General features: G+C 39.7%; 1 protein-coding gene across 1 annotated transcript in view; it reads right to left on the minus strand.

The window, feature by feature from the left end:
* The window catches only part of LOC126174266 (mitochondrial folate transporter/carrier), a 65,311-nt gene that overhangs the window by 33,908 nt on the left and 11,436 nt on the right, over positions 1–19,967 (minus strand). Inside the window, exons 3-4 of the mRNA XM_049921021.1 lie at positions 9,678–9,936; positions 6,945–7,058 (exon numbers count right to left, since the gene is read on the minus strand). Of these exons, the coding sequence (XP_049776978.1) occupies positions 6,945–7,058; positions 9,678–9,936 (373 nt within the window). The remainder of the gene's footprint in view (positions 1–6,944; positions 7,059–9,677; positions 9,937–19,967) is intronic.

Here is a 19,967-nt window from a genome sequence, read left to right on the forward strand (position 1 = left end):
CAATAAGGACTTCGTGCTGCACCCCAGCACTGATCCAAGTACCCATTTGATGTAATGGTCATTGTCTGCTTCTGGGTGGGATCGACTTTTTGAAACTATCTATACCAGGGGCGGGCAAACGTTGCACGCGGCTCGTGAGCGCACAGCGCTGCACGTGTGCTGCTCGCGTGCAATCATCGAATGGGGCAGTGGCGACAGCGGGCAGGTTGCGGCAGTGTAGTACAAGGCTAAGCTGCGGACGTTGATGCGAAGCGACCACTACGTAGTGAACGTTGTATTTCAAGAACCGGAAAATGCAGAGGGAATCAAGGAAACGGAGACGTGGAGATTTGCTATCTTTTAAAAAGTAATGGGAGAATCATTTTTCTTTGTGCAAAGACGTGAAAATTCGAAATGTTTAATATGTGGCAGTATTCTCGCTGGTCAGCGGAAGTTTAGTATTGAAGGCCATTATAATAAATTTCACAAGGACGAGTACAATTTATTGTCGGATTATGAGCGAATGGGGAAATTGACTGAGCTTAAGAAGAGCGACCTGATGATATTAGATGCATCTGTCCTAGTTGCCGTTGTCACGAGAGATCTGCGACTTTCTCTCGTCATGTCTCTCATCTAACTGATTTAACATTTTATGGAGCACTGTTTCCAATTTTTCAGGACGACAACAATAATAGCCCAGCGGTACGTGCAAGCTATAAAATTGCGCTTAATATAGTGAGAGCTGGAAAACCATTTGCTGAATTAATAAGCCTCGGTTAAGAGCAAACATAAGTGATGAAAATTTACGTAACTATTTGTGTTTGTCTGTATGCAGAAATTTTGTTCCAGATATTAAACGTATTGTAAACTCCACCTGTGATAATTAAATAAAACGTATCGTAGTTAATAGGTACTCTTTCAAACCATGATTTATTTCAAGCACTCCTGCTAACCTTATTCCATCATTCAATAAAGCAAGCTAGAAAAACAAAATGCATTACAGAGGAAGGAGTGGACAGAAGGTATGGTGGGGAAGGGAGGTAAGCGGGTGGCCAGGTTGCCCCTTTGTGCACGCAGAACACCTGTTAACTGCACGCGTGCAAGTGCACCGCACACGTGCAGGATTCCTGCCCGCCCCTGATCTATACGGTTACCGTATTTACTCGAATCTAAGCCGCACTTTTTTTCCGGTTTTTGTAATGCAAAAAGCCGCCTGCGGCTTAGAATCTAGTGCAAAGCAAGTGGAAGTTCTGAAAAATGTTGGTAGGTGCCGCCAAAACTAACTTCTGACGTCGAATATATGTAGCGCTACACAGGCATGCTTTGTAGGCACAAAGATAAATACTGGCGCCAAAACCTCCGCGTCAGTAAATAAATTTAAAAAAAAAAAGGTGGAAGACGAGCTTTTTTTCTCCGCCCAGAGTTTCGACCACTGCATTTTCATACATTATCCAACAAAGTAAATACAAATTCCGTATTGTTCATCTTCGAATGTAGCAGAATTTCAATGTACCAAGAAAATCCGACATGCAAGACTGTTTGGAATGTTTGTCAATATGGCCAACTCTACTTTCTGAATTTTTTCCTACCCGTGAGAAGAGATGGTTGCTAATAGGAACCTGATGAAATGTGAATCACATGCAGTATTCTCTTCACCATAAGAATAATACGAATATCAACATTTTGTCATGTATTCTTTCGTGTTTGCTGCTATCTCATTTAAATCCTGCCTGCCTAATAAACTACGAAACTAGAGTGAAACAGCAAACGCGGAAGAATATACGTATCGTGTCATGTTTATATTCGTATTATTCTTATGCATAATAGTGATACAGTGAGAAATGAAGCACGGCAACTGACTTGATTTGTAATTCTAAGATGACTAATTTCTGTGCAGAATTTGATGTACCAAAGAAGCAGCTGCAAAGATTTTCAAACGGAGAAACATTTTCGCCTAACTCTCGTTCAGAACATGTTCTATCATACGTAGTCTATTATTTGGTTCTTGTTTATCATTATCAAAGAAAGCAGCAGTGTAAGTAACAACAAATAGCAGTCTCCTGCCATTGTTTCGCTAATGAGACGATTACTCTCACTTTTTTTTTTAACTGTAAGCGGCGGTAGCGCGCACAAAAGCAAGCCATGCCGCGAGCAGCGACAGGGCGTAAACACGCACTATCAGAATGCGACAAACAATGCGTGACACAGTACAGTAATGCATTTTCAGCTTAGAGTGACGCAAACACCTATAACAAAGAAAACGGCACTTATCAGATCAAAGCAAAATAAGCAATCGATTCAAACCAGACGAAGCACGTGAAAAAGTAAGGGTACCCGTATAAATACGGACGGAGCGCCTGATGCATAGCAATGGCTACCTGGTAAAGCTTAACTGCTAAGCTTACGACTCTAACCAAACTACTGTAGCTGTATCGTCATTCATTCTACCTAAATTGTGTCTCATATTACAATGGACCAACTTTGATTCGATTTGGAGGTGCGGCCTAAAACTTTACTCTCCCCTTGAATTTCGAGTCTCAAATTTCCGGTGCGGCTTAGATTCGGGAACTTTTTTTTTCCTTTATTTCGAGTCTCATTTTTCAGGTGCGGCTTAGATTCGAGTAAATACGGTATGTAGGTCAAGTTCTCAGGTATCGCACACTTCAGCTATTCAGCCTGGTGGGCCCTCGCTTGTAAGTAATAGATGAAAAAATTCTGAATTGTGTGTGCCATTCAATAGCATTAAAAAGCTGCCTTGTGTAATTTGGTTGTGTGGTGTGGTAGATAGAATAAGTGCTACATATGCAGGAGGCTGTAAGGTCGAATTTCGTCAGGCGCAGTACCATTTTTTATTTTTTAATCTTTACTCAAATGACTGATTATTTTTATTCAGTTAATTGATTTAAATATAATTTTTCAATTATATTCCTTTGTCACATAATTTTAATCAGAATATCAACTCCTTTTATTTCTTCGTATTTACGCTTTTCCCACTTTAAATCTTTATTCATGTGTTTTTAATCAATCTGATGTACAAATTTCAATTTAATTTCATTTGTTTTATCTCCCCGTTGTTTCATTCACACTGTTGCGTTCATTATATCTGTTTCTCATTTCACTCAAATTTTGTTTTACTTATAAGCCCTTCTTTCATTTATATCTTCATCTGTCTTGTTTTGTATATGGTGTAGTAGCTACTTAGGTTATGTTTTAAATCTCTTGTCAACTGCCATGCAACAAATAAAACTGACCATCTGGTAATGAGAAATATATTTTTCACAGCATCGCACACTCAATATAAATAGATTATTTTATCTTTTGTTTTTTAACTGATCGCAATTTTCAAACAACTGAGTAGTATAATAGATAAATATATTTAAATTCATATTCACAAAAATTCTGATTAGAAAAGGAAGATATTAAGACAAAATAACCAAATGAAGTTCATGTGGTGATTAAAATGCTGTGACAAAGGAACAGAAAGAAAACATTACATCTGAACCAATTAACTGAATAAAAATAATTATCAAAGCCACTTTGATAAAGATTAAAAAAAGTATTATTGTGCCTGATGAGATTCAAACCCACAACCTCCTGCATGTGTAGCATTTAGCCTATCCACTACATCCTGCAACCAGTGTACGTAATTCAACCTTTTTAACACTATTGAGTGACACACAAAATTCCCAATTTTTTTTCATCAATTGCACACAAATAACGGCCCACCAGGGTATAGTACCAAGGATCTTAACCTACATCCTCATATCTGGTTTCAAAAAGTTGATACCATCACTGGGGATATCTCTTTATGAGAGTCAGTAAGAGAGAAAGATAACCCTGTCTTATATGGAGATGGGAGATGAGAGGATAATTTTCAGATGTTGAGCCTTTCACAGGAAAGTGGTTGTTGGATGTTTAGCAACACTGGGGGGACCAGATTGAATAGCATGTAATAGATACCTGTAGTACTAGAGAATAACTAGTTCTCTCAATACATATCAGAGGAGGAAATACAAACCCAATAGTGGTTAAAAAATTTTCAATCTTTTAAATCAGATAGCACACCAGGCTAAAATTCTTTTGAAGGTGATTTATATGGATGTCTTATTCATACATGGGTTGCCTAGCTGAAATTTTTGTCATGGATATTTTATGTTTCCACTGTGGCACAGGTTTCTGGAGGTGGGAAAAGGATGACAAGGTAATCACTGCTTCTGCCACTTGTTATACTGCAATAATGGTATGTCTTATGAGGACTCCACTTTTCCCATGTATGAAACAGTACGAATTTAAAATAAATGGAAGTTATACCCATCAGTATTCTTTAGATTTCTGCATGGAGTCTATTCTGTTGGTTGTTAGTGTGGCACAGGAAGAAGAAAAAATTAGAACATGGTTGCTACCAAATAAATTGTCATGCACTTTCTACTATGGAGGTGGGAGAAAAGTGGAGCTACAACTGAATAGATTGATAGCTGAGAAGGTGTCATTTGCTGGGCTTAAACAAGTTTGAAACCCTGAGTTTAAAACAACAATTAAAGTTTTTTGTCAATTACATGTTCCAGTAGGTAGCCTTGCTGATAAATTTTGGAACTACCCCCAGGAAGCATTGTGTGCATTAAAATCCATCAAAGATGAGGTCAGGTGGAGGTAAGGAAGATCAAATTAGTAACTATCTGGAGTCCTGTCACCATCCACTCTGAAAGAACATAATAAAGTTTAACATCTTTGCATGTAAGGCAATGAATTACCTAGTGCCATCTGTTCAGTGAAACTGGTCTCGTGGACCAACATACAAATCCCACCCAATGCCTTCACTATGTCAGCTCTGTTGTAACAGGTTTTGTAACGTCTGAGACTAGATTATTCTGCAAGCCTATACCAACTTCTGGGTAGAGTGCTATGAAGTTCACATTCTGCACGGTGATGAGAGGAATCATTACAGTTATACTGAACAATTTTTACAAGCACTTTTGGAAGCAGAATTGTAGCAGTAAGAACTAGAAGGCAAAGTTCAGAATCTGTGTCCACTTGACTGTCTTTCTCTTGAGTTTTCTCTTTTCCTTATAGGGATCAAGTTTCAGTTAGGAAATTTGGGGGGGGGGGGGTTTCTGGAACTGATAGACATGGCTCCAACAGTCCACTGTCCAAACCACCTCCATCCACTGCCTGTTGTGAGTGCTTGTCCTACATTGTTATTTGTGGGATATGTCTGTGTTTGAGGGGTGCACTTGTCCAAGATGTATTTTATGTTGAGAATACTGCTCTATTTTCGGAAGGAATCCTGAAGTCCTCAAGGAACATATGTATTTGTTTATCATCCAAGTTACAAAGTACATTAATCTGTCAGATTGTCTGCACACTTGTATTCTGCAATCTTCTTTAAAGATTTGCTACATCAAAGAGCACAGGAGGAGGGTGGGGAAAATTATCTTCCTCAAAGGTAAAGTTAAGTGGTGATTTTGCACATTGAGGATTTACTCTAAATGTTCAGGCAGTCTCCATAAAGGGAGGGGAGCATCTGTGGAACTTAATGACACATCTGTGGAACTTAATGACATGGAACCGAAGAAGATGCATTAAAAATATATGGAAGACTATACATAGTTAAATGTCATATCCTTCACACACACACACACACACACACACACACCACACACACACACACACACACACACACACACACACACACTTACCAGCATTCACTACTGAGAAAAAATTTTTATATGTGGAGGGTTAAACCCAATAACAGGAATCATACTTCGTCAGTCAAAAATGTTAAGATATAGGCTAATGGGGATAGAAGAACAATCAAAATCTCAAGTACTTAGGCACTTTAATCCACATCAAAGAAGCCACCACAGTTTATGACAAGTGGAAAAGACATAAGAGGAGAGAGAGGAGGAGGAGGAGACTGCAGCAAGGATGATAAGAAATGCCAGAATGGCAAAGGGACTTGTATTCAGCAAGTATGCACTCAACCACTAGTAGTTAGCTCCACAAGGAATTAATGGAAAGTTTGATCAATGCAATTTTCACACGCTGCTGGGATAAAAAAAAAAATAATACTTATTATGGAATATGTAAATGCAAATTATATGCAGATTGTGTTTTCAAGGGAACTTGTCACTAAACAAATGACGGAGTAATATTTTTAAAATGCATTTATAGACTATAAAGAAGCATTTGACACAGAAAATTCAACCAAATTGTTGTGTAGTAAGAGTAAGGTGTGTACAACAAAACATATATAAAAAATTTAAACTGAACTAAATCACAAAGACTGAAATTAGGGTGCCAGGTATCTATTCTGTACTTGATATAGTGACTAGCATACAAATGGTAAAAATGATTAATAATGACACTATACACACAATTCTACTTGCAAGCACCCAAGTGATTTTAAATGGAACTGAACATTATATCCAATGTGAATTGAGCCAGCTTCTGAGAAAATTAAGTAAGTATTACTTAAATACCCACATCAAAAGCAAAAGTGAGTCTATTTAGTGGATGTGAACTACTTCAGATTTTAACAGTTAATAAAGCAGTTCCAAGTTAGTAAAATCTTTTATCTTGTGTGTGTCGTGTTAATTACACATTGAATGGCACGAGCACAAAGCTTCAAAATCGAGTATTTATATGGCACAATGAAACAGCATTTTAATAGCAACAGATAAGATACACTGCTTAAAATACGTAAGCAGCAGTCCCCATATCAAGAAACAGGGAGATGTTAGTTATCACCTAACAATTCAATTCACAGAAGTACAAATTTTAGTGATTTAACTGCAAGATAGTTCTCAGGTGGGAAGCTCATTTGAATAACTCTGCATACTTGCTTAGCTGTCAGTTTAACTCCGGACTTCATGAGCTTTCTCCAAAAAATTAATCAGGACCAGATCCAAACTATATGAAGATTAACATATAGCACAAACAGTTCATGTATCATTCTGTTCACTTACCAATTTTGTATCAATAGGTACATTTCTGTAATTATTGTATTTATTTTTCATTTCTTCGTAAGTCATGAATTGGAGTGCACCATGAGAAACACCAAATATCCCAGGCACAAAACCCTGCAATAATAAATTTTATTAAGTACATAACATTGCAGAGTTTGGAGTTTTTTAAATACTCAATTATTCGAGAATCAAAACAATACAATAAGATGTGAAATAAAGTAAAAAACTAGATACACAAAAAAGGTCATTGGTGGAAAATAAACTCACAATGACTAGGAGGGAGAGAGAACAGAGGAAGAGAGAGATTGCAGAGAACAAGATGTGAGTAGTACTACTGACAGACTGGGGTGGAAAGAGTGGATGTGGGACAGCAACTAGGGGAGATTGAGGCTATGAGGACTGCGAGATTGATGACTGTTTTGTAAGGACAATTCATACTGACTTTGAAGAAGTTCATATTTGGGAAGGATGGTGGAGTCGTATGTATAAGTTATGAGGAAACAGTATCATGTGCTCAGCGGCATGTTGTTCTACTGGATTGTCACCTCTGCTCTAGACAAGAGTCTAGAATAGCTGTTCATTCAGGCTGGCAGCTGTTGGTGATTGTGCCTCAAAGGCTGCGTGTAGATAAGAACAAATTTGGGTTAACACTGCTTTCACAAGACAGACCTGCCTCAGAGGATATTTCTTTGATGGAACTGGAATAAGATGTGATGGATGGGTACATAGAATATGCCTTGCATCTGGGTCTTCCATAGGTATATGAACCAAGTGGCAAAGTGTTGGGTGTAGGTGTTACATAAGAATGGACCAGGACATTCCACAGATTGGACAGGTAGTGATATAGTACACTACTACTAACTTGCATCTAGTATTGCAAAATTCTCTCCCTCTCTATACTGGCAACTGAAGACATTTGAACAGCTGACCGGACTTACTGGTATCGTTATGGAGATATTGACTCAATGCATGGAAGTTTGCAAATAATGAAACACACTTATTAAAAAACCAACAAAACTTTAGAAAAAAAACAACAAAACTTTGATATTCACAGTATGATGGAAATCATGTGGTAATGGAACATTGCATCTACATAAGTTGAATGGACTCAACCTTCAGTGCACTGTGTTCCAAATTTTCCACAAGCACATAAAATGTGGAATGACAATAGCATCTGAAGATATGGGACTCAAAATATGCCTATTTTTGTTAGTGCAAAGTCCTTCACTTAAATTTCTCTTGCTGCAAAATTTGTGAAACAGGAACATAATTTTCACTTGTCCTAACTCTTCATGCTATAATTTAACATTAAGCACAAATGTCAACCACTCTGACACTTTAATATGTGAGAGTTTTAGGTGATGTATGTCCTTTCCTTCAACTTTAATAATGACTCGCCCCGGGAGTTTTGAGGAAACCTAGAGCTCAACATACACCCACTACTGAAGAACTTATCACCACCACCACCACCACCACCACAACCTAACCTAACCTAACCTAACCTAACCTAACCTAACCTAACCTAACCTAACCTAACCTAACCTAACCTAACCTAACCTAACCTAACCACCACCGTAGACAAAATTAAGTGCATCATCACAAACTGGAAAGTAAGGCTGCAAGTACGATATGGAAACGTTCATCACCACCAGAAGTTAAGAAACTACTTCTTCAACCATCAGCTGGCAAGATTATGGTAATACTATTCTGGGACATGGAATGTGTGGTAGCCATTCATTCACCCAAAAGAGACAAAACTGAATAGTGAGAAGTATTGCAGTGTGTCGCAAACTAAACAAACCTGCAATCAGATTTAAACATTGCAGAAAACTGCAAACATGTATCATCCTGCAGCAAGATAACACTCAGCCACATTCTGCCAAATGGACAACCAAAACAAGGAGTCAAACTGCTCAAGCACCTGCTGTACAGTCCAGCACTAGCTCCAAGCTATTTCCGTATGTTTGGACCACTGAAGGAAGCACTCGGGAGAAGATTTGAAAAGATGCAGAAATCATTTGTGCAGTGCAAAACTACTTACAGATGCAACCAAAACACTGATGGAGTCAAAAAATTTGTGAAATGTTCAACGAAGTGTGTTTAAGTGCAAGTAGGTTATACAGAAAAATAATATTTATTTCAGTTTTTCTACCATTAGATTACATATTCCTTTTATCAGTAGTCCCTTTACTTTTTGATCTCCCTCTTACTAAGAACTGCCACACTGCTACCAGATTAGAATCCAAACTTTAGCCACTAGTCTCTGACAAACACAACAACAATATTTTAAACTAACATAATCAAAAAAGGAAACCTTGCAAAATGATTGACAGGTCCACATACTGAAAACAAACATGTTTATACGCAAATCTGTTTCACTACAGCCGTGGCATCATTTTGCACTTTTTTCCCCTCTGGAAATAAAATTAGAAATTCGAGGCAGTTGGAATCTCTGGCCCTTTTTAACACAATGTTTGCATCTACGTACTGTACCTCATATTTCGTGTTTTCCATTACTGTCCATTTTAGTTACATATTTATGATAAATGCAGATGCTACCTGCAACACAGACATTCGACAATTACTGACACACTGGTGATGCCACCCACAACTAAGGTGAAATGTGTTTGGACAGAAATTAACCCATGACTGTGCTCCTACCAGAACACAATTTAAGTATGCATGCATAAAAAGTAGAAAACGTGCAAACTGAAATAAATAAAATGTACTCACCCTGTAAAGTCCCCGGATCCCTTCTGTACGGTAAATTTTTCTCAGAGCATCCATCATCCCAGCATATCTTTTGCTGTCTGGCAGCTTCGACAGATCCAACTCACTATACTGCAGACATAACCGAGTTTTCACCACCCATATAGGATTTGTCATAACGAGGGTGAGAATCCCTGCCTCTGCTGCAGCCAACATATGAAGGAATGGTCCCAAGGGCTTTTTGCTGTTTCCTCCTTGGATCCATGTTTTAATGGTGTTATAGCTGTAACAATAATTTCAACATTCTAAGATATACTGTTAATAATTGAAGTATGAGTCAATCTGCAAGGGCGAGAGAGAGAGAGAGAGATAGATAGAGAGAGAGAGAGAGAGATAGAGAGAGAGAGAGAGAGAGAGAGAGAGAGAGAGAGAGAGCATCTGGACTCAAACATTGTATGCTGAGAAAAACCTGTACACAAACAGGTGTACTCCAACAATGCACATCCTACACGGACCATATATTTTAGAAAAATCCTAAGCAGACCTCAACAAAAGCCAATTTACAAAAACAATGAAAAAAGCATTTTATTATTTTAAACATATTTGCCTTTCAAATGTGCACACTTTTGCAGGTGTTCAAACTAATTCCGTAAACTTTCTCCCTGCTCTGATGTTGATACCTCAAAAACAAATAGTTTAAGGTAATTGAAATTCCTACGCACACTAGAAAATATTAGGTGATAAATCTGACGAATACAATCAGATGTTTTTCTCCAGCAAATAACTAAGTTACTTGCTGCGTAACAGCTCGCATTATGATGATGGCCAATGCAACTTTTGAGGTTTTTCCCCCCTTGTATCATCAAGGACAAAAATTGTTGAAAACCATTCACCATCGACTGTGCTATGATCCTCTAAGTATGATCGGCATAAACAAAGAAACAAGCAGTCAGTTTTTTGGAAATGTTTTGTTGCTTTCTGTTCAAAGATTAACACCAATACTATTTATTTCCGATAGTTTTCAGATTGTACAAAATATCCACACCCACTGCAAACCCCATTTTAGAAAATCCAGACTTAACAGCAAACAATAGTCCAAAAGCAGCTGCTGAAGTTTAAGAGAAAGCATATGAGGTAAGTGAACAGATAATACAGTAAGTAAAGGGAGATGAAAAACTAATAATCATGCGAGATTGGAACACTGTAGTACGGGAGGGAATAGAAAAAAGTTACAGGAGAATTAGTAGCAGCTAATTCACTGTTCAAAAATCACAAGCTGAGGAAGTAAGCTTCAAAATGGCCTAGAGGCATGGGAAGATTTCAGCTGCATTACATTTTGGTGAGATTCCAAAATCTGATACTGGAGTGTAAACTGTACCCAAGAGCAGACACATACATAGCTCAGCTCACAATTTGGTGCAAATAAGTAAGCTGAATTTAACAAAATCATTCAGAAGAGTCAATGTGGAAAGAAGTGGGATACTGAAGTAGTGAGGAATGACGACGTGTTTGAAATTCTCTAATCTGTCAATATTGTGATAACGAATACCACTTGGAGGCAGTTCAATTGAAGAGATATGGAGTTCTTTAAAATGGGCAATCTCCAAAGATGGACAGACATGTTGGTATAAAGTAGGTAACTGAAAAAACCTTGGGTAACAGAAGAAATACTTCAACAAAAGAAAGGAATCACAAAAATGTTCAGAATAAGACAGAGATACGGCAACCTAAATCACTTAGGAATGAACTAAACAGGAAGTGCAGGAAGCTACTGCAGGAAAAATATGAACAAATTGAAGAAGAAAGGGTTATCAGAAGGACAGATTCAGCACACAGAAAATTAAACAACTTTCAATGAACTTGAAAGCAAGGTGTCAGGAGACTGCAAGAGAAAGTCTGCAGTTAAAAAAAGAAAAAAGAGAAAACAGGTTGAATACATACACTGAAGGCCTCACAAAATGTTAAAGAAAGAAATACAAAGTATGAGTAATCCAGTATTAGACTTTTACAGACCTTTGGAATATTTCAGATCCAATAAGGAACACACTATAACATTCCTTTGAAATTTCTGAAATCACAGAGAAGTGGCAATCAAAACACAGAGTTGGTTTGTAGAACGTATGTCTAGACACATACCATAATACCCTCAGAAGCAGATCATCCTTCAACCCCGAAGATACCATGGACATGCAAGTGTAAAAACTATCTTACAATCAGCTTAATAGCTCTTACATCAATCTTACTGACAAGAATAATACACAGAAGAATGGGAAAGAAGCTTTCATGCATAATGTTTATCTTTTTTGCACACACAAATGTGCCAGTAAAGTTTTTAACAACGACATAAATGTCTCATCTTCTGGGCTCAAAAATATTCTGAATGGTCGTCCTCAAAGATCTGAATTTTGAATGAGAGTCAAACGCTCTTATTTAAGAAATTCATCAGACATTCGTGACAGTTCATCTTGTGTAAAAGGAAATTTAATTTACATGAAAGTAATGCTTTTCAAACAACCACTCTGAATATTTTCCCGCGATCTGTTAGAAATAGATTCTTTTCAGCAGTTGCGCCAGATGACAGGTGTCGCCACACTTGCGCAGATACGACGATGCAGGGAGACTGTACATTCGTACGTGTAAAACATTAAAGATCTTACATTAGGTCATGAAAGAAACAAGACATCAGAGGATACTCTAAGAGAATGGGAATTTTGTGAACCATACTAAAATGCATAATTCGGCTTAAAGTGCACATTCGTCTGTCCAGATTCCGCTGTAAATTTTCTTGGATTACCAGTACCGCATTATCTCATGTTTGGTTCTTTATTAGGGCATAACGCCATACGTGCTAGAAGATGGAAATGTGAACTTGAAATGTAGCGAACAGTTGAAACTAGCCCATAGTGTGGAACACTTAGTTTCAAATAAATTGACTGTCTCAGCAGACAAGATTAATAAAAGTCAAATTTCTTTAACAAACCAACAAAAATAACTTCATTGTTCTTCAAGGCAATTAATGCTCGAGTGTCAAAAAGGTGGAAACAAAATAAAATCTGAAACTAATAACATATTTCAGCTTTCCATAATTATGTGAATTTATTTTAATTCACTTGATAGCTCCCAGCCACAGAAATCCGTTTTGCTTTCATTTGACGTGAGAGCAATAAACGAAGAGGAAACAGCAAAATCACTTAACGTAAACCCGGATCACGTGGAGACTACCGCCTCCCCACTACAACTCTGACTGCTCTGCACATCAGGTCCGGATCTACGATCCTTCCGAACCTGGGCAATATTAGATAGTGGCGCTCCCCCTCCCTTGAGCGTTTGAGGTAGGACGCCAAAAATTTAAAAATCGACTTTTCAAAAATATCTTCATTTTGTAGCGCACATCTTTCTGATGAGTCTGATACATAAAACATATATGATTGAGAGAACGTAAGACGCTATTTCGTCTTAAGTGTGCCGAAGTGCAGTGCCATGCCTCTTCACACAGCATTCTTCCATCGTACGTCTCTGTATTTCGCTCTGTGAAATCCAAACGTATAATATTTTGCAATGGGTGCCATCAAACTATATTCAGGCCAGTGGAAATTAAAATGTCCTGTGGTGCCTCTCCTGCTCCCAGTCTGCCAGTTTGACATCCTGCCCCTCTTAAAAAAATCTCACAATTAATAGTGGATGGGATTATTAGTAACTGGGAGAACAAAAATTCTTCAGAAAATTTGCACTCTTTACTGCCTATTAGCCAATAACTTGCTGTTTCGAGTGGCATAAAATTAAATTTAGGATACATACAATGCGTAAAGACAAGAGACAAGCAAGACAGTACACATTTCCTCAATCCGTAAGTCCTAGCCTTTTTTTCCTCTCTAATCTTGCCACGGCTTTATATGGCATACTTCCCTTTCTGGGAAAGAATCTATTACCTCATCAAAGTTCGTCAATGTTTCGCTACATGAAAAAACAAAATGTCGCCGTCTACTACCAGAAAAGCTGTTAATACAAATAGTACCCAAGACTGGTGCGGTTTCTCGATATGATTACGTGTATTTTGTCACTGCGTGCTAGATAAAACGAAATAGGCCTGCCTAATATTGCAACAATTTTTACACACACCAAATAAACCCAACTGTTTTGGCACAAATGGTCATTTTTATAACATGACAGGTCCGTAGCTCGTGATCTTGTAGTAGCATTCTCGCTTACCACGCACAGGATCCCAGGTTCGATTCCCGGCGGGGTCAGGGATTTTCCCTGCCTCGAGATGACTGGGTGGTGTTGTATGGTCCTATTAGGCCTACTACAAGCAGAAAGTTGTATGTTAGGAAATAGTTTCACATTTCATTCATAGTCTCTAGCTTCTGAAGCTAGAGATCGAAAAGTAGTAGTACAAAATTTTTATATAAATTTGGAATCTTCATTCTTCCGTGATTTGTGAGAGTCTCAGTTTCTTCTCCTTCCTCATCCTGACAAACAATCTTATCACTAATTCTGCAACAATTCCTGCCAGTGTCAAAATTTATTCTCTGGTTAACTTCACTAACCCCGCCACAATCACCAGTTTAGTTATCCCGCATTTGTTCTCCAGTTACGCGTTATTACGTGTTCGTACAACGCGTTTTCCGCACTACTCCCAGAATAGAACTTCAACGGCTGCTAGCAACTGTCCCTTAGTGGTGCAACGGTCTGGCCAAAAATGTTTTGTCAAAATTTCATTTTCTTGGATACACGGAGAAGACAATACGTAACCTTAGTTGCCTGTTATTCCTGTTTGTCATGTATTTCCACTCTGGTAGTCTGAATCTATGGAATTCACTAGTAATTATAACAACGCTGATCATTTGGAGACCCAGTCAACCACATAAGCAGCGACTGTCCACAAATTTCTGACCCTTATAGGAAAAAAAATTCACAGGAGTATATGTCCCTAAAGAATATCTGACAATTTCTATTTCAGGGGTGTTGTTCATGGAAACAGCATTTGGCTAAAAATTCCAAGAAACCTGCATTGAAAGGTAATTTCTATAGGAGAATGTAGAAATTTCTATTTGCACAGATTTGAGATATGTCCAGGAATGCAGTCTGAGGGTTCATTCAGGCAATCTAATCATCTCTCAATTGTTCTTAAACATCTTGTTACTCAAAGACACTCACGAAGAAGGATAACCATTGACAACTGGCATACCAGTGTCCCACTTGCCACTAATTTGATTGATTTTAAGCCAACTTCAGTGGAAATGTTACAAAAAATAAATGTGAAATTCTTGCTGCACTCGTCCCTGTAGACAGATGTTTGATACATTGGTTTGGTTTTACAACAACTGTGTATGGCATTTTATGTTCCCAGAAAGGCTCACTGTTTACTTCTATAAAACAACCCATCATGACAACATTCATGAAGATACGTGTGCCTGTAAAAAATGTGTCTTTCCAAAACAGCAGTAGGGTAGTATTGGATAGGTGTAAAAATTTATGCAACACACACAGTGTTTGAAATAAAACAAGCACATGGCTCCTTGCTGTGTTCTAATTTTTAAACATCTGTGCATTAAACTCCAGTGTCATTTACAAAGTGAATACTGGTAAAAAGAAACATAAGAGTACTTCTCAAGGAGTTTAAAACGTATCAAAGAATACATTGTGAGGAAACTGGTTATAGCCGTATGTCCCATATTATTGGAACAATGAAGCTGTTTGATGGACAGAGGAATAGAACCATCAACCCAGAAGCAATAGGAGGAACAACAAAATCATTAAGAGAAACTGTGTGCAACACTAGAAAATGAAGAAACACCAAATCTACCCTAGTATGAAATTTAACCAGCATTCAACATAGCGATATATTTGCAGTGGGAAGAGTGTGCAAAACACTATCCAACATTTGCACAGAATTTTTTACAAACTGTAGTATTTTAACACTACAAAATATTTGTGCTGTAATTCTGAAACACTGTTCGCATACCAAGTTAGATATCCTTTAATTTGACTTCATGTTTGGGTCATTAAGCACTTATAAGTAAATGCTAGAAGAGAGACTGAATTTAATTGATGAAAGGAGAAAATATAAACATGCAGAAAATTAAGCAGGCAAAAAGGAATACAAATGTCTAAAAAATGAGATCAACCAGAAAAGCAAAATGGCTAAGCAGGGTTAGCTACAGGGCAAATTTAAGGATGTAGAGGCATATATCACTAGGAGTAAGATAGATGCTGCCAACTGGAAAATGAAAAGACCTGGGGAGAAGAGAGAACCAGCTTATGAATATCAAGAGCTCAGGTAGAAAACCACTTCTAAGCAAAGAATGGAAAGCAGAAGGGTGGAAGGCGTATATAGAGGGTCTATACAAGGGCGATGTTCTTGAAGGCAATATTATGGAAATGGAAGAGGACGTAGAAGATGAAATGAAAGATATGATACTGCACGAAGAATTTGAGAAAGCACTGAAAGACCTAAGTCGAAACAAGGCCCTGAGAGAAGACAACATTCCTTTAAGCTACTGTTAGCCTTGGGAGAGCCAGCCACGACAAAACTCTACTATCTAATGCACAGGATGTAAGTGAAATGGCCTTAGACTTCAAGAAGAATATAATTATTCCAATCCCAAAAAAATCACGTGTTGACAGATGTGAAAATTACCGAACTATCAGTTTAATAAGTCACAGCAGCTAAGTACTAAAACAAATTCTTTACAGATGAATGGAAAAGCTGGTAGAAGCTGACCTCAGGGAAGGTCAGTTTGGATTCTCTAGAAATGTTGGAACACACGAGGCAATACTGACCCCATGACTTATCTTAGACATTAAAGAATGACAAACCTACATTTCTAGCATTTGTAGACTGGGAAAAAGTTTTTGGACAATGTTCACTGGAATACTCTCTCTCAAATTCTGAAGGCAGCAGGGGTCAAATACAGGGAGCGAAAGGCTATTTACAATTTGTACAGAAACCAGATGGCAGTTATAAGAGTCGAGGGACATGAAAGGGAAGCAGTGGTTGGGAAGGGAGTGAGACAGGGTTGTAGCCTCTCCCCGATGTTATTCAATCTGTATATTGAGCAAGCAGTAAAGGAAACAAAAGAAAAGTTCGGAGAAGGTATTAAAATCCATGGAGAAGAAATAAAATCTTTGAGGTTCGCCGATGACATTGTAATTCTGTCAGAGACAGCAAAGGACTTGGAAGAGCAGTTGAACGGAATGGAATGGGTCATGAAAGGAGGGTATAAGATGAACATCATCAAAAGCAAAATGAGGACAATGGAATGTAGTCTAACTAAATCAGGTGATGCTGAGGGAATTAGATTAGGAAATGAGACAGCGTAGTAGACGAGTTGCAATTTGGGGAGCAAAATAACTGATGAGGTCAAGGTATACAGTATCTAAAATGCAGACTGGCAATAGCAAGGAAAGCTTTTTCTGAAGAAGAGAAATTTGTTAACACCAAGTACAGATTTAGGTGTCAGGAAGTCTTTTCTGAAAGTATTTGTATGGAGTGTAGCTATGAGTGGAAGTTAAAACACGGACAACAAATGGTTTAGACAAGAACAAAATAGAAGCTTCCAAAATATGGTGCTACAGAAGAATGCTGAAAATTAGATGGGTAGATCACATAACTAATGAGGAGGTATTTAAGATAAATGGGGAGAAGAGAAATTTGTGGCACAACTTGATTAGAAAGACGGATTGGTTGGTAGGGCATGTTGTGAGGCATCAAGAGATCACCAAAAAGAACTTAAAAGAGTTTTCTATACTTATTTCACTTTTATCAATGAGTAATTTTTCGTATATACTAAAATACCATCTACTAAACTGAATCAACCAGAAGGGGAGGAGGAAACTAAATGAAACTTCCTAGGTAGAAGGAGTATGTGATGTTATGAGGCATGTTCAGAAAATAAGTGTACTGTGACCATAACAGGCTGTGGTTTTATGTTTTTTGGAAGATTGACAACACTGACAGAGGGTGATCCCATGACCAGACCAGGCATTGCAGGAACACAGTAGTACTCATGCTGCACTGTACTGTCCAGTTGTATGAAAGATGCCAGCCCCACTAAGTGCTGTGATCTGCTTCCTACTCATGGAAGGAACAACCACCAAAATTTATTCAGGAATTGGTTGGTTGGTTTGGGGGATGAAAGGGACCAGACTGCTACGGTCATCGGTCCCTTTTTCCAAATACAAAGAACACCCACAGAGAATAAAAACAAGGAACAGAATAGATCACAGACGATACAGAACGAGAGAAACGGAGACAAGGACAAGACAAAACGAACTAAAACCACACCGAGTGTGACAGTGGTTGGCCGACCATAGAAATAAAAAAGGAAAAGCCAACCACTGAGAAACACATTAAAAGATCAGTTGAAAATCATAGGCCAAAGGCCAGAATCAACACAAAAAATAAAATAAAACAGAAACAGATGAAAGAATAAAAACTCCCTGCCCTAATAAAACGTAAAACTAAGGCAGCCATAACAGGGTCATCAGATAAAACGGCAGGGAGCGTATCAGGCAGCGCAAATGTCTGCCTGACCACAGCTAAAAGGGGGCAGGCCAACAGAATGTGGGCCATCGTCAAAGCCACCCCGCAGCGACATACAGGAGGGTCCCCCCGGCGCAGTAAATAACTGTGTGTTAGCCGGGGGTGGCCAATGCGGAGCCGACAAAGGACGACTGAGTCCCTGCGGTTGGCTCGCATGGAGGACCACCACACAGTCGTCGTCTCCTTAATGGCACGGAGTTTATTGGGTGTAATCCGATCGCGCCATTCAGCATCCCAAAGCGCAAAATCTTTTCGGCGGAGGACTGCCCGCAAATCAGCCTCTGGGAGGCCAACATCCAGAGATGGTTTACTCGTGGCCTCTTTCGCCAGGCGGTCAACATGTTCATTGCCCAGGATACCGACATGACCGGGGGTCCACACAAAGACCACAGAGTGGCCGCAACGCGCAAGAGTATGCAGGGACTCATGGATAGCCATCACCAGACGAGAACGAGGAAAACACTGGTCGAGAGCTCGTAAACCGCTCAGGGAATCGCTACAGATAACGAAGGACTCACCTGAGCAGGAGCGGATATACTCTAGGGCTCGAAAGATGGCGACTAGCTCAGCAGTGTAAACGCTGCAGCCAGCCGCCAAGGACCGTTGTTCGGAATGGTCCCCTAGAGTTAGTGCATACCCGACACGACCAGCAACCATCGAACCGTCGGTGTAAACAATTCCAGAGCCCTGATATGTGGCCAGGATGGAATAAAAGCGGCGGCGGAAGGCCTCTGGAGGGACCGAGTCCTTCGAGCCCTGTGCCAAGTCGAGCCGAAGGCAAGGGCGAGGAACACACCATGGGGGTGTACGCAGAGGCGCCCGGAAAGGAGGTGGAACAGGGAAAAACCCAAGCCCACGGAGAAGCTCCTTGACGCGTACGGCGATCGGACAACCCGACCGGGGCCGACGGTCTGGCAGATGGACGACTGACTGCGGGAACAGGACACGATAATTTGTATGCCCGGGCAAGCTTAGAACATGGGCAGCATAAGCGGCCAGCAAACGTTGGCGCCGGAACCGCAGTGGAGGTACACCTGCCTCCACTAGTACGCTGTCCACAGGGCTGGTGCGGAAAGCACCAGTGGCAAGGCGTATCCCGCTGTGGAAAATTGGGTCCAGCACCCGTAACGCAGATGGGGATGCTGAGCCATAAGCCAGGCTCCCATAATCCAGACGGGACTGGATTAACGCCTGGTAGAGCCGCAACAGGGTAGAGCGGTCGGCGCCCCAGCGGGTGTGGCTCAAGCATCTCAGAGCTTTTAGATGCCGCCAACACGTCTGTTTAAGCTGCTGGATATGAGGCAGCCAAGTCAACCGGGCATCGAAAACCACCCCCAAAAACCTGTTGGTCTCCACCACAGCAAGGAGTTCGTCGGCAAGATAAAGCCCCGGCTCAGGATGGACTGTTCGGCGCCAGCAGAAATGCATAACGCGGGTCTTGGCTGCCGAAAACTGAAACCCATGCGCTACAGCCCAAGACTGCGCCTTACGGATAGCGCCCTGTAGCTGACGTTCAACAGCTGCAATGCCAGTAGAGCTGTAATAAAGGCAGAAGTCATCAGCATACAGGGAAGCAGAGACAGAATTTCCCCACGGCCGCAGCGAGCCCGTTAATGGCTATTAAAAACAGGCAGACACTTAAAACAGAACCCTGTGGCACACCGTTCTCCTGGACGTGGGTGGAACTATAGGAGGCTGCGACTTGCACGCGGAAGGTTATTCAGGAATCAAAATAGTTTACGGTGAAGATGTGATGAACAGAAACATGT

The sequence above is a fragment of the Schistocerca cancellata genome, chromosome 1, assembly GCF_023864275.1.
Source record: "Schistocerca cancellata isolate TAMUIC-IGC-003103 chromosome 1, iqSchCanc2.1, whole genome shotgun sequence".
Taxonomy (NCBI): Eukaryota; Metazoa; Arthropoda; class Insecta; order Orthoptera; family Acrididae; genus Schistocerca; species Schistocerca cancellata.